General features: G+C 39.4%; 1 protein-coding gene across 2 annotated transcripts; it reads left to right on the top strand.

The window, feature by feature from the left end:
• The first annotated feature begins 10,281 nt into the window (after positions 1-10,281).
• adnpa (activity-dependent neuroprotector homeobox a) lies at positions 10,282-16,561 on the top strand. Of its 2 annotated transcripts, none has more exons than XM_072666295.1 (4): positions 10,282-10,603; positions 11,219-11,331; positions 13,115-13,204; positions 13,315-16,561. In XM_072666295.1, exons 2-4 carry the CDS (start codon positions 11,224-11,226, stop codon positions 16,027-16,029), a joined length of 2,913 nt encoding a protein of 970 aa, XP_072522396.1. In that variant the 5' UTR covers positions 10,282-10,603; positions 11,219-11,223; the 3' UTR covers positions 16,030-16,561. The 2 variants fall into 2 exon arrangements, with proteins under 2 accessions (XP_072522396.1, XP_072522397.1); XM_072666296.1 differs by having other exon boundaries at positions 10,282-10,487.
• The last annotated feature ends 5,865 nt before the right edge of the window (positions 16,562-22,426 follow it).

Consider the following 22,426-nt stretch of genomic DNA (forward strand, 5'->3'; position numbering starts at 1 on the left):
CACAACAGAGTGGAGCTAAAAGGAGGTCCCACATAATCAAAGACATTTAGTTTCATAGATGGGCAGCAAACATGAGATGAGTGTATGGAGGCTGTGTCTCTTCTACACCACACTACTGACTGTGACTCCTATGAGTCTATCAGAAGATGAAAGAAACTATCCCCTGTCGTCAAAAGATATATATATAGTACAGTATTTAGTCAGTTACCAATTGTGCAAGTTCTCTCACTTAAAAAGATGAGAGAGGCCTGTAATTGACATCATAGGTAGACCTCAACTATGAGAGACAAAATGAGAAAACCTTGTCTGATTTTTAAAGAATTTATTTGCAAATAATGGTGGAAAATAAGTATTTGGTCAATGACAAAAGTTAATCTCAATACTTTGTTATATATCCTTTGTTGGCAATGACAGAGGTCAAACGTTTTCTGTAAGTCTTCACAAGGTTGGCACACACCGTTGCTGGTATGTTGGCCCATTCCTCCATGCAAATCTCCTCTAGAGCAGTGATGTTTTGGGACTGTCAGCGGGCAACACAGACTTTCAACTCCCTCCAAAAGTTTTCTATGGGGTTGACATCTGGAGACTGGCTAGGCCACTCCAGGACCTTGAAATGCTTCTTACGAAGTCACTCCTTTGTTGCCCTGGCAGTGTGCTTGGGATCATTGTCATGCTGAAAGATCCAGCCACATTTCATCTTCAATGCCCTTGATGATGGAAGGAGGTTTGCACTCAAAATCTCACAATACATGGCCCCATTCATTCTTTCATGTACACGGACCAGTCGTCCTAGTCCCTTTGCAGAGAAACAGCCCCAAAGCATGATGTTGCCACCCCCATGCTTCACAGTTGGTATGGTGTTCTTTGGATGCAACTCAGCATTCACTCTCCTCCAAACACAACTCATACCAAACAGTTCTACTTTGGTTTCATCTGACCATAAGACATTCTCCCAATACTCTTCCAGAACATCCAAATGCTCTCTAGCAAACTTCAGACGTGCCCGGATATGTACTGGCTTAAGCAGGGGAACACGTCTGGCACTGCAAGATCTGAGTCCCTGGCGGCGTAGTGTGTTACTGACGGTAGCCTTTGTAACGTTGGTCCCAGCTTTCTGCATTCACTAGGTCCCCCCGTGTGGTTCTGGGATTTTTGCTCACCGTTCTTGTGATCATTTTGACCCCACAGGCTGAGATCTTGCGTGGAGCCCCTGATCGAGGGAGATTAGCAGTGGTCTTGTAGGTCTCCCATTTTCTGATTATTGCTCCCACAGTAGATTTCTTCACACCAAGCTGCTTGCCTATTGCAGATTTAGTCTTCCCAGCCTGGTGCAGGTCTACAATTTTGTTTCTGGTGTCCTTCGACAGCTCTTTGGTCTTCACAATAGTGGAGTTTGGAGTGTGACTGTTTGAACTCGTTAACAGTATAAAAAACACCTGCCCACAACCTCAAACAGGTGCCATTAATAAAGGTAATGAGTGGAGGACAGAGAAGCCTCTTAAAGAAGAAGTTAGTTTTTTTATGTAGGCATGTCGTCCAACCCATGCAGGAGGGTGCTGCCCTACTTTAGTCGGCTGAAAATTGTAAAAGGCTGCTGACAATCCAGAGCCAGGACCAGGCCCCAGACAGACAGGCTAAACTGACCGTCTGCGAGCTGCTTTGAGGCGTCACACAGGTATTACCGTATTGAGACTGTCTGTGCCCCAAATTAAACCCAAACATAGAATATCTAAATCAGCTTGTTAATATAATGAAATAAATTTAATAATTGTTAAATTCTCGTATTCAAATGATAACAGCACCACCTCAGACCTAAAGCTCAGCCTACTTAATATTAGGTCATTAACCTCGAAAGCCGTCTGTAAATGAAATTATATGTAATCCGAAACTAAATGTTTTCTGCCTCACTGAAATCTGGATTAGACCTGACCAGTATTTAGCACTAAATGAAGCCACCCCCGCAGATTATAAATATTTACATAGCCCTAGATTATCATGCAGAGGAGGTGGAGCTATGCATAATCTACCAGAATACACTTTTTCTATTATTCAAAAACACAACAACACAAAAGAATCATTAATATATCAAATCTTGCCACAAATAAAAATGTATTCACATAAATTAATATCTATAGGCCTCCAGGGCCTCCAGAGCCTTAATTTTTTAAAAGAATTTAGTGATTTTGCTGCAGACTTGTAGCTTACATTCCGTCAGACTAAACAGAGCTAGTTAAATTAACAAACGTTCTAGAAAATACCCTTCGATCAACTTTAGACAAAGTGGCACCTCTTAAAAGTAAAATGACAAGGCAAAAAAGACTCGCACCATGGAACAGTGATCAAACTCGGACCTTAAAACAGAGTGTTCCACTCTGCCTGGAAGGACAGCCTTAGTCAATATTGAAAGGCACTCATTACAGCTCGCTCAGCGTATTTAGCCTTGGTGATCGAGAAAAACAAAAACAATCCTTTTACAAGTACTTTTTACACTTCCACAGCCAAAACTAGAAAAAAAAATCCTCAGACAATTGTACAACACAAATAATAAAAGAAATACTCCCAATTATAATAAGACCTCTTTTAACAATAAGTAAACTCATCCCTTAGCTAAGGACATGTACCCTAAACCCTTAAATTAGCAATCATAAAACCTTTAATCAAGAAACCAAACCAAAACCAAACCTGGTATATTGTTTAATTACAGACCATCTCTAACTTAATATTTATATCCAAGATATTAGAAAAAGCTGTGGCCCAACAACTCTGCTTATACCTGAGTAAAAATGGATTCAGACCCAATCATAGCACATAAGACAGCCCTAGTGAAGATTACAAATGATCTCCTTCTTGCCTCTGATCAAGGCCATGTATCTTTATTAGCCCTACTCGACCTCAGTGCAGCCTTTGATACTATAGATCATGCTATTCTACTAGAAAAATTTGAGAAAATGGTTGGAATCACAGGAACAGCCTTATCGTGGTTCAAATCATATCTAACTGAACGCTATCTGTTTGTAAAGATAAAGGATTTATCTTCAAATTACACAAACGTAAGATATGGAGTTCCGCAAGGCTCTTTTTTAGGACCGCTATTATTTACATTAAACATGTTACCACTGGGCTCAATTAAAGGCAAACATGACATTAATTTCCATTGTTATGCAGATGACACACAGCTCTACATATCAGCCAAACCTGCCGATAAGTTTAAAGTAAAGAAAATGGAGGACTGTGTAAAGGATATAAACCTCTGGATGCCACATAACTTCCTTCTTCTTAACAGTAACAAAACTGAGGTTCTCCTTTTAGGTTCAAAAGACACTAGAAATCAGACTAAATGTTACACTTGGCTGATGCTTCCATTATTCCTGGTCTAGCAGCTAAAAATCTTGGTGTCATATTTGATTCAGATCTATCATTTGAGCAACATATAGCTAATATTAGCAGGACAGCCTTTATGCATCATAGGAACATTGCCAAACTAAAACTCCTTATCTCTACAGATTGCAGAAAGGTAGTATTTAGATTATTAGACTAGATTATACAATCTAATACTGGAACAACCTGACAAAAGTGCAATACAATAATCTAGTCTTGAGGTTTTATTACCTCAAGACTAGATTATTGTATTGCACTTTTGTCAGGTTGTTCCAGCAGGAATCTCAATAAACTTTGTGCCGCTGGAATCTCAATAAACTTTAATTAGTTCAAAATGCTGCAGCCATGGTCCTTACTAAAACTAGAAAATTTGACCATATCAGTCCAGTTCTATCAGCACTTCATTGGCACCCAGTTAAATTCTGTATTGACTACAAAATTCTTCTATTAACATAGTCCAACATGGCCTCGCTCCTGAGTACATGCAAGATTTTATTACATATTATGAACCATCAAGAATACTTAGATCTCAGGGTGCTGGCTTCTTGGTAGTTCCCAAAATTCAGAAAACTTCAGCAGAGCCTTTTCTTATAAAGCCCCTCAACTCTGGAATAATCTTCCAGATAATGTTCGGGACTCAGACACAGTCTAAATCTTTTAAATCTAGGCTGAAAACTCATCTGTTCAGTTTAGCTTTTGGTAATTAATGTTTCCCCTTAGATAAAGGTTGTAGGTCCAGAGTTTCACGGATACTGGGAATTGTAGTATACCGAGATGCTGGAGCCGTCGTCTTGCTGCTTGCACGCAATTACTCAGGTTCGTGGACGGTGGAGCAGATGGACGCTAGCGTTTCATGGTGCCCCCATGTCTGTTACCTTCTGGCTCTCTCCTTTTAATTACGATGTTATACCTACCTGCCGGAGTCGTCAGACACACTGTTATTGCTCAACATTCTCTGATCTCCATAAATCCTTTCAGAACTAACTCTGTCTCTTTACCTTCTCAGAGTAAATGGTCACCCAGTCAGACCTGCTGGAAGACTGCCCGCTAAGGTCCCCTCTATCTGCACAGACCAGCTGCCACTTATCAGTGAGACCAGCAGGCCCCCCCCACCACCACCTATGCCAGACCAGCGGCACACCCTCCTGCCACTGCTACCTGTCTAATAACAATGTTTAAACCTAAATGGACTCCTAACTGCCACTATTAATATTACCACTATTAACTCACTCATCATTACTCTTACCAGCACTGCCATGACTATATGAATTTATACTACACCATGATTTTTATATTATGATCAGAGCAGTTCAACAGTATAGAGGGTTTGGTAACTTTATCAATGATGTTTAAATAGTTCTGACCAGAGAAGGATGGGTCCCCCTTGTGAGTCTTGGTTCCTCCTAAGGTTTCTTCCTCCAGGAGTTTTTCCTTGCCACTCTCGCAGTTGGCTTGCTCACTGGGGGTCTTGGATCCTTCATGTCTTATGTTATTTCTTTTTTTCTGTCTTTTACTACTTACTGATTATGTGAAGCTGCTTAGTGACAACAACAGTTGTAAAAAGCGCTTTTCAAATAAATTTGACTTGAGCAGTTTGCATTAGCTTATCATTGGGAGTGCATGATTTCAAAAGCAGTGGAGTCTGGTCTAGTCAAAATAAATTACTTGAAACACTTAAATGTAAGGAAGAAATATCTTCACATTGATTCACAGGTCACCATCAACCTCACAAATTGGGTTAAGTGTGGAGTTGAATATCATGTTCGCCTCTTTGTTTGCACAGGCACTGATGAAAACATTCCAGTGTTCAGCAAAATAATCGCTATCATTTTGCATAATGATACATTTGTTTTTGTTTTGGTTAAGCACAAACCTTGTTTTAGCAGAAACCTTGTTTTTTTGGGTTTGTTTTTTTTGTAAAACTGAATTTTTGATAAAGGTACACAAATGTCTGTACATGAACATATAACAAAAACCTAACAATTGTGTGCCATGTTGAGGAAATGTTAATCAACAAGATATTTATTTCAAGCAGGACTGTCAACATTTGCACAAGACTATAGAGATGTGGTATTGATAGTTACAGTACAGTTGAAACTTTTATTAAAAAATGTATTTTAATGCCATTTACATTTGGCCACAAAATTAATTTTAAATGCACATCTCTGCAGGTACAGTAGATTTGTTGGGTATACAATTGTTAAATAAAAAAAATAGTAAAATTCAGTAACGGTGTAATTTTCTCCTAAATGTTTCAGTGATTTGAGATTAATTTTTTTCATTTCAGTTCCATTTTTCCTCCTGAACAGATTAACTCCCAGAAGGGAATTACTTTAACTCTGCCATAGAGTGTATTCAATGGTCAACGCATGTACACTCAAAATAAGTTGATTTGAACTCACAGGAAGTTTATTCCAAAAAACAGAATTTACTGTGTAGACTAACAGTAAAGATATAAGCTAAAAAAACTACATTTAGCTTACAATCATACATGGTTAATGGACCAAGTCATTCCGAATTTCAAAATAAACTTGAACTTGCTAATTGTGAAAACATAATAAAATGCACCTGCATCCTAAGTAAAAGTAATGACATACGATTAAAAAACAAAGTATATTTTTTTGATGTACTGAAATAAAAAGTGTAAATACCAATATCTTCTAACCTGCTTCACTTCGCTAGAAGTGATGTTTAGTTTCAACATGTCTAGCTATAATCATGTCTAGTGTGGTTTGTGAAATTGAACTAAATTGACATTAGAATTTGGTTAACTGGTGGAATTGGTTGCAATATTTTTCCTTCAATAAATGAAATGATCATTTAAAATTTACTCATTGTCTTATCTTAATCAATTTGATGATTGGATACATTACCAGTTTGACAAGCATGCAAAATTTATTTAAATAGAGTTTGTGTATGTACATTGTTTCTTTGCCAAGTTTAATTACTTTTGTCTTCTTTAATTTGTAATCTCGATGATTTATCGATGCATTAACTGAGATTTAAAATTCCTGCCCCTTGGAAAAACCCCAGAGAGCCAGAAGGAGAAGAAAAAAAAACTGAACAAGATAAAGGCAAACTGGTACAAAGGCAGAGGAAGTCAAAAATCTACTGAAGATGGCTACTACATACAGCGTAAACCAGTTAACCAGGGTGAAAATATAGAGCATATCTATTGGAATAATTAGGTTGGAAGGTAATTTTGGTTTGAAGAACTTGGCATGGCAGTCCATTTCAAGGAACTCACAGGAATTGGGCTTAAAGAAGCTTTTACACTGAATGTTGATGTGAAGGGGAAACAGACCTATTATTTTGTCCAAAATAATTTTTTAAAATAAATTTTTACATTTATTCACTAAAAAATAACTACACAATTATCCTTAATACATTTAAGCTGAACACTTTGCCCATCTTGGGGAGTAAACTAGGTGCTGGGCAGACAAAGGACAGGGTGCCAATCCATCGCTGGGTAAACAAACACACACACACACACACACACACACACACACACACACACACTTGAACCCAAGACCTAGGAGCTAAGCTGAACTGTGCAGCCATAGTCACATGTTCTATTCTGTACTTCTGTAAAGTACAGATCATGTATGTATGTTGTGGAATAACAAATGTTTATGATCAATGCTTTGAGGTTAATACATTCTTGGAAAGGCAAGTTATTATTGGATTTGTTTTAGATTTCTTTACAGCAACTCTTAATGTATATCTAGCTTTGCTTGTCCATTTGAAAATGGTTCATTTGTGTACACTGGGTTACAATTTCTGGCAAAGACTGTGCATTAAATGCAATCTAACATAGAAGTGTACAATCTGCCCAAACTCCATTTCCAGTTTCTTTTACATTTGTTGGACAGCATTGTTTTTTTTTTTACATTGTGACGTGTTTTTTAATAAATTAACAAAACAATATACTCAGAAATACATATTCCATGGCCATTTATTTACATTGCCCTGCATTCTTTTTTTATTTTAAGTATTGTAGTTGAAATAAACATGATTGCATTTTTACCATCTTTTTGTGATATGTCAGGTCTTCATACAGTGGGGCCAAAAAGTATTTCATCAGCCACTGACGTGCAAGTTCTCCTACTTAGAAAGATGAGAGGTCTGTTATTTTCATCATAGGTACACTTCAACTATGAGAGCCCCCAAAAAAAAAAAATCTTGGAAATCACATTGTAGGATTTTTAAAGAATGCATTTGTAAATTATGGTGGAAAATAAGTATTTGGTCAATAACAAAAGTTCAACTCAATACTTTGTAACATAACCTTTGTTGGCAATGACACCTTCACCAGGTTTGCACACACTGTAGCTGGTATTTTGGTGATGTTTTGGGGCTGTCGCTGGGCAACACGGACTTTCATCTCCCTCCACAAATTTTCTATGGGGTTGAGGTCTGGAGGCTAAGCCACTCCAGGACCTTGAAATGCTTTTTACAGTGCCACTCCTTCGTTGCCCGAGCGGTGTGTTTGGATCATTTTCATGCTGGAAGACCCAGCCATGTTCCATCTTCTCACTGATTGAAGGAGGTTTTGGCTTAAAATCTCACAATACATGGCCTTGTTCATTCTTCCCTCAACACGGATCAGTTGTCCTGTCCCCTTTGCGGAAAAAAAAGCCCCAAAGCATGATGTTTCCACCCCCATGCTTCACAGTAAGTATGGTGTTCCTGGGATGCAATGTAGCATTCTTCTTCCTCCAAACACAACAAGTTGAGGTTTTTACCAAAAAGTTATGTTTTGGTTTCATCTTACCACACGATATTTTCCCAGTCCTCTTCTGGATCATCCATATGCTCTCTGGCCAACTTCAGACAGGCCTGGACACGCCTGGCACTGCATCCATCTCGGCATAGTGTTACTGATGGTAGCCTTTGTTACTTTGGTACCAACTCTTTGGTCCCTCTGTGTAGTTCTTGGATTTTGGTTTACCATTCTCATGATCATTTTGAACCCACTGGATGAGATCTTGCGAGGGGGCCCAGATCTAGGGAGATTATCAATGGTATTATAGGTCTTCCATTTTCTTATTATTGCTCCCACAGTTGATTTATTCACACTAACCTGCTTGTCTTTTGTAGATTCACTCTTCCCAGCCTGGAGCAGGGCCACAATTTTCTTTCTTATGTCCTTCAACAGCTCTTTGGTCTTAGCCATATTAAGTTTGGAGTCTGACTGTTTGAGGCTGTGGACAGGTGTCTTTTATACAGATAACGAGGTCAAACAGGTGCCATTAATACAGGTAACGAGTGGAGGATGGAAGAGCTTCTCAAAGAAGTTACAAGTCTGTGAGAGACAGAAATCTTGCTTGTTTGTGGGTCACCAAATGCTTATTTTCCACCATAATTTACAATGAAATTCTTTTAAAATCTTACAATGTGATTTCCTGGATTTTTTTCCTCATTTTGTCTCTCATAGTTGAAGTGTACCTATGATGAAAATGACAGACTTCTCTCATCTTTCTAAGTAGGAGAACTTGCACAATCATTGGCTGACTCAATACTTTTTTGCCCCACTGTATATATACTTTTTGTGCTCATTTGACAGCTTAGCTTTTATTTTTATACTTTATGTATTCTTTCAAAGCATGTATATGACACTAAGTGGCACTGAGTAATTGCAAAAAAAGTACATGCTGTTTTTCAGATTTGCTAATACTGATTTTAATACCATGAATGTGCAACATTGCAGAATTGAATGTGCAAATTGGTCATTAAAAAAGCACTGCGTTCCAATTTGAGTGTGTGGGTGTGCCTAGTCAGTGCTCCCCCCACCCCATTATCACAGAACCGCAAGGCTTCTTCATACATGCAGTATGAACTTGGTTAAGTAAGCTTTTAAACTTGTTTGTAGCTAGCTGATCTCAGCAATTCAACCAAATCTGATCATGCCTTTGTTTCTTGTAAAGTTTCTTAATTGACGTTTCATGTTTTGCAAGCTGTGTGTTTGACACAATTCGTTTTATTTTATTTAGTTAGCTAGGTAAATCTTCCATCGTGGCTAGGTGGCTCATTAAAAACACATGCCCCTTTAAACCCCAGTGCATGATGTCTTTACTGTTAAGCATAGCTGACCTACCAACACCAAGCAGAGCGTTTTTTGCTTGGTGTCAGGGAGCAAACGTCCGTCCTCCACACATTCCGTACACGCCATCCTCCAGCACTGCCGTGTCCATTACTGACTTAACTCTCCTATTATCTTTGGGGTCAATTTGACCCCGTTCAATGTTTAACGTATTAAAACTGGGTAAACACCTAATAAACATGATACTATTTGTTCTATGTCTATGTTCTTTCAGGCTGTTTTAGCTTTATAAAACACTAAAAAATATCAGCATATATCAAACACTTTATATGTTTTTGATGATATTGAGGTCACAATGACATACAATTTATAATCTTCGAAAAACGTTTGGGTCCTAACCAAACATAACCATAAATGTAGCTAGTAGTGCGAGAACCACTGATAGTTTATATGACTGGAACACATAATTATCGCGAGAACTTTGTAGGAGCCATATCTTCCCTCACAGCAAGGGAATATCAAAGATATTGATAGTTCACACAACACAGGGTTTGCACGGAAGCCATACGTAAATTGACGTGACATAAATCTTTTAACGAATGAATGAGTGATTAGTATGTGCCAGAAGCTGAAAATTGCGTACCAAACAATCAATTAATGAATAAGCACACATTCACACATGTCGTCTGACCTCCACGTCTTTGGACCTATGGTTTTGTTTTTCTTTTCTTTCTTTCTTTCTTTCTTTCTTTTTTCTTTAGGTGTTTTTCGTGTTATAAATTACTGTTTACTACCAAAGTGCGCGATTCTTTTTCAACTTCACATAAATATGTCACTTCCGCCTGGAGCCTAGCGCCATTTTGAGCTCGTCTGGATGTGGAAGGGTCTAGAAGCTAAGAAAGCTGCAAATTCCACAGAAAACTCAACAGAACGACACAGAAAGCTCGCTCCAGCATTGTCTCTCCTTTTGTATCAGGGTCCGAAAAGCCGGTTGTTTTTTTATTAGCCCTTGCTAGGAGCCCGTTAACCCGCGGGGAAGCGGCGTGATGAGAAGCGCATAGAGCTGGTACAGCAAACGCACACATACACACTCATATTATTCATACACACTCTCATCAGGCAGACCGCCGGGAAATCCTCCAGTCGGAGTTCCATGCAACTCGGATCCCGCCAGGCGGCTCGGTGGGTGTGTAATTGTAGCTGAAGCTAAGGCTAAGGCTAAGGCTAAAGCTAAAACGCAGTAATTCTGTAACTTGGTCTTGTAGCATATGCAGGCTAACGCACCAGAGCTCCCAAAGAAGAGCAGCGGCGAACAAATCATTTCCCCCCGCAGTTTTTAGCATTTCCCAAGTTCAACATTCAACGTAGACGATTTGTGATCGTTTAATGAGAAAATATAGTGTATGTGTTTTCGTATCGCGTCTTTGCGCGGCTGCTGTTGTCGGCCTGCATTGTCTAGCTTTAGCTTTATCGTCGGAGTTGACGTTAGCCTTAGCTACACTCATTGATGAGCGATATGGCCTGTAGCACTGCGGGGAAGTTCGCTACCGAGAAATTAATATATGCTTTGTAATATGTTGCGGTGTGTTGACTTATCTTAAACGTTCGTTTTAAAACTAAAATAGCTCTGTTGAAGTCTTCTCTGCTGAATCGTCTTCATTTCTGTTCTGTGTGAATTTAACGAGACCTACAAGTTTGCATTAACGTTGATTAAGAATTTTTATTTCGTTTGTTTTTGTTGAATAATCTTTATTTGACATTTGGAAAAAAACAATTATTTTTCTCCCTGTAAAATAGGAGAGATGTTTCAGCTTCCTGTAAACAACCTTACTCGGCTGAGAAAAGCCAGGAAAAAGGTCAAGAGGCTGTTAAGTGACATAGGTCTGGACTACTGCAAGGAACATATAGAGGTAAAAAAAAAGTGTGTGTGTGTGTGTATATAACTAATGTCAAAACATTGGAACGTTTAGGAGAAAATGACCTACAAAAGACACAATTAGTGTTATTTACTATTTTTATTCAACAATTTTATAAAAGTTAGCCTTCCTAGCTGCATTATCCAACTCAGCTGTTTGCTTGTTAGCTAAAGTAACGTTAGCTTTAGTAACTGCGACGACGTATCTCCACCATTTATTTGAAAAGTAATTCTATCCACCATGAGAGAGAGAAGTCGCGTTACTTATTCTGTAGGTTGTTACCAAGACTGGAGATAAATTCTACCTTATCGACATTAATTCAGTGCACAAATCATGTCTTGCCTGTCCCTGCCTAAACGTGCAACCGCTTACTCCAAAGGACCCAATGCATGTTTAATACGTGTTCATATGGCACTAACTAGAAATTTGTTAATAAACCCAAAAGCGTAAAAGTAATGTGGATAATGTATTAATTGAATGCATGAAGTGCAAAAAGGTAGTGGAGTGACTGGGTGTGGCACCAAGCAGTAAAGGTGAAACAACTCCAAGACAGTTCAGTAACTTGCTCAACACCCTTGTGAATAAACTCAGAAATAGCTCCCCTGAAGTCACGTTGTAAACTCAAACAATCTAACACCTTCACACATTTTTGTCTGACTCCAAATTTTCAAACTCCAGAAATGTGCTGTGTATATACATACATGCATGTATATATGTGTGTATGTATAGATTTATTTGTGAATGTGTGTAATTAAATACATATATAAAACGTGGCAGTGGCATATACCGATTGGAAGGTAATTTTTCACCTGGAAATTTAAGACTTACAAATTGTACTAGGCTACTAGGCTTTCAATACAACATATTTTTTGTAAGCTCTGCTGATGTGCTTATTTTTGCAGCACAGATTAAGTTTGCTTTTCAAGATCAAAATTTCTGACACTTGGTAATATCTGGAGCAGTTATGCCTGTAGTGCTTAGATGTTTGTGAGCCTTATCGAGTTTTCTATATTTTTGCATTAATTTAAAACTAAAACAGTCACATTTCACATGTGTAGATAATGATCTGTGACTGACTTGTATGTGAACCCTTGCTTTTGGTAACTCTAGTAACTTATGCAGCAATATCTGCAACTAGACATTTGAATGAACTACTTGCTTCAGGTCCTTCCACAACATTTCCATTAGATTAGGACTTTGACTTGGCCATTCCAGAACATTACCCTTTGCTTCTTTAACCATTTTTTGGTAGGATGATTTGTGTGCTTAGGGTCATTGCCACGCTGAATATGTAATAATGGGTAAATTATTTTGGCATGTTTTTGTTTCATTTCTCTTTTATTGAAACATGGCAGTTTGCTAAACTTGCAGCTAATGTGGGGTTATTTCCTGCAGCACTACATCAGGTGGTTTACCATATTACCGTAATACTGCCTCCACTAAGTCCTCCACTACATGCTGGTTTATTTGAAGCAGTTGTTTTCTCAAGCATGTCTTAATGTCTAAGTCCTTGATTGGTTTGAAGTGTTGATTTACACACTTTAACTATACTGTAAGAAACAAACGTAGTTGTATTTTATGGTTAACTGACACTATTTAATAATAATAATAATAACTTCTCTCATAAGTTACTCACATGTTGTGGTTTACCAGGTCACACTAATATTCTAGTGGATTTTCCTTGCGCCAGCGTTTTTCAAAGGGAAGCTAGTGTTGGCCATTTACTGGGTTCTGGAAATTCAGTGCTATTTTTTTAATTTATTTTTTATTTTTATAGGATTACAAAGAGTGTGGCTCTGATGATTTCTATTCAAAGCATTATTACCTCGACCTCTGTTTGTGGGATCCATCCTGGACAAAGTCACAGGTAATACATTTTCTGCAACCATATATTAAGAAAAATGTTTAGTCATATTCATGTCATTCCACAAAGATCACTTTTAATCAAATTAATTTTTGATCCCCAATGTTTTCCAGGACTATAGAACAAAGCAGTTTTGCTGCTCTGATTGTCCCTTTGCCTCCAAGTACTTCTCTGCATACAAGAACCACTTTCGCAATGTTCACAGAGATGACTTTGAGAACCGCATTTTGCTCAACTGCTCTTATTGTATGTACAGTGGAAACAAGAGGACACTGGAGACGCATGTCAGGCTTTTCCACATGCCCCAGAACGTAACGCGACAGGGTTTCCCCAGTCCACAGGGGTCTTTAGTGGGTGTTAGGGATGGTATACGAATAGACAAGCCTATGTTGACTGACCGAAAGGAGCTGCCAGTGTACTACTGCAAAAAGTGCACATATCGGGACAGACTGTACAATGTAGTGCGCAGGCACATTTACAGGGAACACTTCCAGCATGTTGCTACACCTTATGTTGCTAAAAACTCAGAGAAGCAGGAGCACAGTGAAGCAGCAACTGGAAATAGTCATGGTATTCATTGTAAAAGTTGTCTCTTTGTCCCTCGATCTTATGAGGCACTGGTGCAGCATGTCATTGAGTTCCATGAACGCATTGGCCATCAAGTGACTGCTATGATTGGCCACACCAATGTTATGGTGGCTCGGCCACAGGCCAACGTGATCCAGAGGGGTGCTACAATAACCCCTGGTTTACCTCCACACATGGCATCATCAGTAAACCATTTTAATATGCCCAAAGTGATGGGGATACCTGTGAGTAACCATTTCAAGCAGGGTGTCATAGGAAATTCTGTATCTGCTCCACCAGTGCGTATTACGCTATCTGACAAAGCTCTAATTTCCAGCACAGTCTCACAGCCACATGCCGGAAAACATCTGGGTGGCTTTGGGGTCACCCCCTCCCATGGTAATTCCTCATTCTCACCCTCAATGAAGTCCCTACCTCTCTCTTCAGCGCATGCTGCTACTGCCACTTTGACTTCATTACAGGCCAAGAAGGTTTCAGCTAATGCACTGAACACCTCTCAAACACAAAAGTGGAAGATTTGCACAATATGCAACGAACTCTTCCCTGAGAGTGCATACAGTGCTCACTTTGAAAAGGAACATCAGGCTGAAAAGGTGCGGGCAATGGCCAAGTACATAATGAAGATCCACAACTTCACAAGCAAGTGTCTGTATTGCAACCGGTACCTGCCAAGTGACTCCCTGTTGAACCACATGTTAGTACATGGACTGACATGTCCACAATGCCATTCTACGTTTTATGAGGTTGAAAACATAGTAGCACACAAGCGGCAGGCTCACCCAAATGAGCCAGGTGACTCTCCTGCTGGCTCTCCACTGACATTTGACCTCACGCTTCAGCAAGGCAGTCCTAAGAATGTGCAGCTCATCATTACCACCTACAATATGAAGGAAGCACCAGAGTCATCATCTATGTCTGGGCAACCACCAAACAGTGCTGTCACCAGGTCAACTATGATTGTAAAGGGGCCAGAAAAACACAATGAAACACTGATGAGGAATGCATCCCAGAATGCAGCATCCCAAAAGAAAGAAGTTGGCAAGACACTCTGTCCACTGTGTTTCACCATCCTTAAAGGCCCCATATCTGACGCCCTAGCGCACCACCTCAGAGATCGACACCAGGTGCTTCAAACGCTGCACCCTGTGGAGAAAAAGCTTACTTACAAGTGTATCCACTGTCTGGGTGTGTACACAAGTAACATGACTGCTTCCACCATCACGCTTCACCTGGTGCATTGCCGGGGGGTTGGACAAAGTCCTAAAGGTCACTGCAGCAGGTCCATCTCTACACTGCGCTCAGCTGGGGCAGGTTCTCTTAAGCGAGAACTGATTGCTTCAGATGCTGTTGATCCTAAGAGAAGGAAGATGGTGGACCAAAGCAGGTACTATCCCACAGTATTTGTGGAGAAGCCAGAAGAACCCGTTGTCCTTGCCTTGGATCCCAAAGCCCATGCAGATGAATCCTATGAGGCGCGCAAGGCTTTCCTCACTGCCTATTTTAACCGCCGTCCCTATCCATCGCAACGTGAGGTAGAGAAGCTAGCTGCTAGCCTCTGGCTTTGGAAGTCTGATGTCTCAAGTCATTTTGCCAACCGCAGACGCTCATGTGAACGGGACTTTGTTACTCGTAAACCAGTAGTATTACTAGGGTTTAACATGCAAGCAGTGAACCGGTTTGAGCATAACATGAATTTTGACCCTGAATGGCTGTTCACAGTCAACAATGAAGAGAAAAGTGGAATGTCAAGAACCTCAAAAATGAGACTGAAGGTTCCTATTGGTTTTTCTGCTGCAGAGGGCGCCAAAGTGCTCCAGTTTAGGGGCACGAGACAGGCTCTTAACACTGGACTAAGTAGTCGGAGAAATTGTGCCTTCAACCCTAGCCCTGGAACATCTTCAGAACCAATTTCCATTGATTCTGATAGTGAATCAGAGCCAGAGGAAATGGCTGTGGAGATCGTGAATCTCAAACCTCAGCAAGCAACTACATTTAGGCCTTCAGCAATGCAGAACCAGACAAGGGGGGTTGTGCTGAGGGAAAGTTTCCTTTGTGAAAGAGATGGCAGGGTGAGTAGAAATCCTGGCAGAGGAGAAGGAAAGATGCTGGATGGTTCTGTGTCCAGTTCCAGGTCAGAAGAAGTGATCTGGACGGGGAGTGTCTCCCCGAATCAGAGTCACTATAGACCAGCTGGACGGTTTGAAGAGAAAGGAAAGGAGGTGGAGTTGCTGGGTAGATGATGTCCTCTCCCCCAGCCCTAGTGTCAAACTCCTTCAGGCTTTTACCTCAGTTTGACCTCAAACTGCATGAATAAAACTGAAAACATTCAAAGTGGAACAGTGGTACAAGCTCACTACAAGGTTTACCTGCCATAAACAAGTGCAAAATAAAATAAGACACAAAGAAACAAACAAAAAAAAATACTGTAATATTCTTCTCCATACATAGTCTCATTGTTGTGTTTTTGTGTTATGTTTTTTGTTTTCCGGGGGGGGGGGGGGGGGTTTGTTTGTTTTTTTTAATATGTATAAACATTACACAGCCCTCTGTATTTAATCACATAGTTGATGGAATTGTAAGGATAGGTCTGTTTCTCTTTGAACAAATAAAATTGACATTGTATCTTACTAAAAATGTGCTTGGATATGATTTGAGATTCATTAAGCAGTGGTTTATATTTTTATTAAGGGGTATTGTTGTACTGAGACAGATGCTCAAGTATAGGGTGTAGCTTTAGTTTTTGTTTAAACATATTATTACAGTGTCACCTGACAGTTATGTCTTTTTATATTTTAATTTAATGTAAAATGTGTGGGTTTTATTTGTTTCAGAATCACAGTGCAGAATGCAGAACCCATGTCTTCTTTTCTGGACCTGAATAAAGGTTCCTCGGTTTATTAAGTGTTAATTTAGTTTTTCACTTAGTTCATGGTGTTTTAGAAACCACATCCATGGTTTCTAAAACTATATTGTAGGGTGAATTGGTAATAAACCATTTTTAACCTTTTTAATTCCCACTACTGAACATGTACATGAACATGTACATTCTGTTTACACTCATACTGTGACTTTAAGGTGAAATTTGCAACTTTAACATACCACATGATTTCTTTGATGTTTTTAGTGCACATGAAGCATGCATGATTTGTGACTAGTTGTCATAATAAGGGCAAAGAAAAAATACTAATTTGGTTACATTCCAAGGTTAATGAAAATAACGGTCAGCTTCTAAAAGATGACTGGGCTGATCCTGTGGTTGCTAATCTTTTGGTGTCATTTGGTGCAATTTCCCCAGTGTGGAGCCAGCTATGCTAGTTTGAAAAAAAAGAGAGAAAGGAAAAGAGGGGGGGGAGGGGAGAGAAGTTTTTTTTTAACCTTAAACATTAAAGTTTTAAGACACATGGGATGTAAACCTGGGGTACTTACTACTGGGGTTCTTAATGTGCATTGATAGATACTGTAGTAGTTATGTTCATAGCTAGATTTAAACTATTGATCACAAGCTTACACTATTTCTTACTTAACTGATTATAACATTCATTCCACACGTTTCTCGTGTATTTAATGGTTCATGGATCTGGATAGAAAAACTGAGTCACCGTATGTGATAGAGTTCTATTTTCTAAAAGGAAGTGAGGGAAAAGTTGCCCACTCATGCTTGAGGGTGATTTCATTATGAAAGCATTTTGATATGAGGGTTAGCTGTGAGTAATGTGTGTCTGCATGGTGTGTTCCCAGATGTTGTATATCTTAGTCTGTTAAGGTTCAGTGAATAAAACATGGTCTTTACTAAGCTGTCATCTCCAATCAAGTGAGGAGAGAATGGCTGGGCCTACACAACTATGCAAATGATCGTTTATTTCTGGATTTGGTCCATAATGTGTATAAGCTCATGCATGTGCTTCATGGCTAATTTAAGGTTGTGTTGCAGGTGTCTGATGAGGTCAAGTTTATTTTGGTGGGGCTATTTTAAAGGGTTAAAATCAGTCATCCTGAAAGACTGCCCTTATGGGCAATGCGGTTTAAACCCTTCATGGTAGGATAGTCTAGTCAAAACCATGACTACTTTATGTTGTTAGCATTAATCAGCAATTTACAAACATAAGGAGGTGGTCAAAATGAAGGAGGACTGTTGTAAAATGTGAACATAGTTGCTCAGGTTTTATTTCAACATATTACATTGGCTTTGTCCTTATATACATTAAATGCACTACCATTTAGTAAAAATTCTTGAACAGGCAAAAAATGAATTATTCTTTGTGGGCTTTGTACATTTCTGTGTTTGAAAAATATTGAAGCTACTTTGCATACAATTGTGGTTCTCATGGGGTTAAGTTTCATCAGGGATCAGCTGGTAACAAAGAGCTAATATGTTGAAGCATTTTTAAAATCACACTTTTATACATTCTTAAAAGTAAAGGTGGTTCAAATTTTCTTCAAACAAAGCCATTAAAGAACCACTTGTGGTTCCATATACAGTGCATCCGGAAAGTATTCACAGCGCTTCACTTTTTCCACATTTTGTTAGGTTACAGCCTTATTCCAAATTGTATTAAATTAATCTCTTTCCTCAAAATTCTACACAAAATACCCCATTATGACCATGTGAAAAAAGTTTTCTTGAGAGTTCTGAAAATTCATTAAAATTAAAAAACAAAGAAATCATATTTACATAAGTATTCACAGCCTTTGCTTAATACTTTGTAGAACCACCCTTGGCAGCAACTACAGCCTCAAGTCTTTTTGAATATGATGCCACAAGCTTGGCACACCTCTCTTTAGGCAGTTTTGCCCATTCTTCTTTGCAGTACCTCTGAAGCTCCATCAGGTTGGATGGGAGACGTCTGTGCACAGCCATTTTCAGATCTCTCCAGAGATGTTCAATCGGATTCAAGTCTGGGCTCTGGCTGGGCCACTCCAGGACATTCACAGAGTGGTCCTGAAGCCACTCCTTTGAGATCTTGGCTGTGTGCTTCGGATCGTTGTCCTGCTGAAAAATGAACCGTCGCCCCAGTCTGAGGTCAAGAGCGCTATGGAGTAGGTTTTCATCCAGGATGTCTCTGTACATTGCTGCATTCATCTTTCCCTCTATCCTGACTAGTCTGGCAGTTCCTGCTGCTGAAAAACATCCCCATAGCATGATGCTGCCACCACCATGCTTGACTGTAGGGATGGTATTGGCCTCGTGATGAGCAGTGCCTGGTTTCCTCCAAACATGACGCCTGGCATTCACACCAAAGAGTTCAATCTTTGTCTCATCAGACCAGAGAATTTTGTTTCTCATGGTCTGAGAGTCCTTCAGGTGCCTTTTGGCAAATTCCAGACGGGCTGCCTTGTGCCTTTTACTAAGGAGTGGCTTTCGCCTGGCCACTCTGCCATACAGGCCTGATTGGTGGATTGCTGCAGAGATGGTTGTCCTTCTGCAAGGTTCTCCTCTCTCCACGGAGGAACGCTGGAGCTCTGACAGAGTGACCATCGGGTTCTTGGTCACCTCCCTGACCAAGGCCCTTCTCCCCCGATCGCTCAATTTAGATGGCCGGCCAGCTCTAGGAAGAGTCCTGGTGGTTCCAAACTTCTTCCATTTACGGATGATGGAGGCCACTGTGCTCATTGGGACCTTCAAAGCAGCAGAAATTTTTCTGTATCCTTCCCCAGATTTGTGCCTCGAGACGTGTCTCGGAGGTCTACAGACAATTCCTTTGATTTCATGCTTGGTGTTTGCGCTCTGACATGCAGTCAACTGTGGGACCTTATATAGACAGGTGTGTGCCTTTCCAAATCATGTCCAATCAACTGGATTTACCACAGGGGGACTCCATTTAAGCTGTAGAAACATCTCAAGGATGATCAGTGGAAACAGGATGCACCTGAGCTCAATTTTGAGCTTCATGGCGAAGGCTGTGAATACTTACGTAAATGTGATTTCTTAGTTTTTTATTTTTAATAAATTTTCAGAACTCTCAAGAAAACTTTTTTCACATGGTCATAATGGGGTATTTTGTGTAGAATTTTGAGGAAAGAGATTAATTTAATACAATTTGGAATAAGGCTGTAACCTAACAAAATGTGGAAAAAGTGAAGCGCTGTGAATACTTTCCGGATGCACTGTATCTGTAATGAAGATGTGTCAGTGTAAAGAGCCTTTACAGACTTTACAGACTTGGGAGCACTGATTCATAATATTTATCTGATATCTTAGTATCACAGTCTCTTATATCCTGTTGTGCAAAGATATCCAATTGTTATTATAAACTGAAATAGAGAGTGCCTGAGTGCAAGTGTGTTCTGTACTAGGAAAAAAAAGTCATCTTGCACAGTGTGTAAACCAATGCTAAATGATAAAAATGTATAGTAATCTATTTATGGCCTTAACAGTGATTTATGTATGTTTGGTAATTCGAGGGAGATATTACTAACTAGAAGTGCACACAAAATAAATATGTAGAAGTCTGCTCTAGTTTGTTTGTTAAAGTTTTAAGGTTCAATGACTAGTAGATATTTGACTAGTAGATACCCTAAATGAACCTCATGTTCAGGTTCATCTATGTTATTCTTATTTTTAATCCAGACCTATATTTTGCACCTGCACCCTGGCTGTTGTGTGGGAATCTTATACATACAGACGAAACTATCATGGTTTATATTTAGGTCTTGGCACAAGTGGGTGTCCAGTGAAATGCTTTGTCACTGGCAGCTTTATGGAAAGTGGTTAGTTTGCATGTGGGACAGGACTAAATGGACAATGGTGGTATTATAACTCGACAGGTGACTAAACCACAAGAGCTAAAACAGTTCTGAACATTGTTAATTAATTGCAGTTGCATTTTTTATGCTTTGTCAAATTGCAAAAATCAGTAGGCACAGTTCACAAAAGATGTGGAAGTTCAAACTTTATTTATGCTTTACAAGTATACATGTATACAAGTATACAAAATAAAAATACTTTTTTTTTTTTTAATCATTTAGTAACGTTTCCTCTTCCAGAGTTAACTCAAATAAAACAAATTAGCATTAACAATGTTAAATGTAATGGTCTTAGAATTGCATTACACTGTTCTGTAATGTAGTTCAGTAATTAGATTAAAGTTTACTGTTCATTGTTTAGTAATGTAGACTAAGAATAAGCCTGTACAAAAAGGATGTCACTATTAATATTTCTAAACACCTAAACTACATACAATGGCATGCAAAGGTTTAAGCACCCCAGTTAGAATTTCTGTTACTGTGAATAGTTAAGTGAGGATAAGAGAACAGATCTCCAAAAGGCATGAAATTAGAGGCAAAAGAGGCAACATTTGTTTCAACATAAGAAGATTAGGGTACTCCTTTTGTTTTGTACAGTTTTAAAGTGGAAAAAAAATGCAAAAGTTTGGGCACATAAAGAGATTTATTCTCTCTGATGACTTACAAACCGGATTCCTAAAAAGTTGGGACACTAAACAAATTGTGAATAAAAACTGAATGCAATGATGTGGAGATGGCAAATGTCAATATTGTATTCGTAATAGAACATAGATGACAGATCAAAAGTTTAATCTGAGTAAATGTAACATTTTAAAGGAGAAATATGTTGATTCAAAATTTCATGGCGTCAACAAATCCCAAAAAAGTTGGGACAAGTAGCAATAAGTGGCTGGAAAAAGGAAATTGAGCATATAACGAACAGCTGGAAGACCAATTAACACTAATTAGGTCAATTGACAACATGATTGGGTATAAAAAGAGCTTCTCAGAGTGTCAGTGTCTCTCTAAAGCCAAGATGGTAAGAGGATCACCAATTCCACCATTGTTGCGCAGAAAGATAGTGCAGCAATACCAGAATGGTGTTACCCAGCGTAAAATAGCAAAGACTTTTAAGTTATCCTCATCAACCGTGCTTAACATCATCAAAAGATTCAGAGAATCTGGAACAATCGCTGTGCGTAAGGGTCAAGGCCGTAAAACTCTACTGGATGCTCGTGATCTCTGGGCCCTTAAACGTCACTGCACCTCAAACAGGAATGCCAGTGTCAAGGAAATAACAGAATGGGCTCAGGAATACTTCAAGAAATCATTGTCAGTGAACACAATCCACCGTGCCATCCGCCGTTGCCAGCTGAAACTCTACAGTGCAAAGAGGAAGCCATTTCTAAGCAAGCTCCACAAGCTCAGGCGCACTGGGCCAGGGGTCTTTTAAAATGGAGTGTGGCAAAATGGAAGACTGTTCTGTGGTCAGATGAGTCACGATTTGTGGAACGACACAAACAACTTTATGGAACACTGGGGCGCCATGTCATCCGGACCAGAGAGGACCCAAGTTGTTATCAACGCTCTGTTCAGAAGCCTGCATCACTGATGATATGGGGTTGCATGAGTGCTTGTGGCATGGGCAGCTTGCATGGCTGGAAAGGCACCATTAATGCAGAGAACTATGTTCAGGTTCTAGAACAACATATGCTCCCATCTAGACGTCATCTCTTTCAGGGAAGACCCTGCATTTTTCAACAAGATAATGCCAGACCACATTCTGCGACAAAGAAGGCCCAAGACGATTGAACAGTTAGAGACCTGTATTAGACATGAATGGGAGAGCATTCCTATTTCTAAACTTAAGAAACTGGTCTCCTCTGTACCCAGACGTCTGTTGAGTGTTGTAAG

This window comes from Salminus brasiliensis, chromosome 21, assembly GCF_030463535.1.
Source record: "Salminus brasiliensis chromosome 21, fSalBra1.hap2, whole genome shotgun sequence".
Lineage (NCBI taxonomy): Eukaryota > Metazoa > Chordata > Actinopteri > Characiformes > Bryconidae > Salminus > Salminus brasiliensis.

Bases quoted from the DNA above. Each gene is read 5' to 3' on its own strand.
- adnpa (XM_072666295.1), top strand. From the start codon at position 11,224: ATGTTTCAGCTTCCTGTAAACAACCTTACTCGGCTGAGAAAAGCCAGG. The intron at 11,332-13,114 runs GTAAAAAAAAAG...TTATTTTTATAG, and splicing joins ACTGCAAGGAACATATAGAG to GATTACAAAGAGTGTGGCTC. The intron at 13,205-13,314 runs GTAATACATTTT...AATGTTTTCCAG, and splicing joins CATCCTGGACAAAGTCACAG to GACTATAGAACAAAGCAGTT.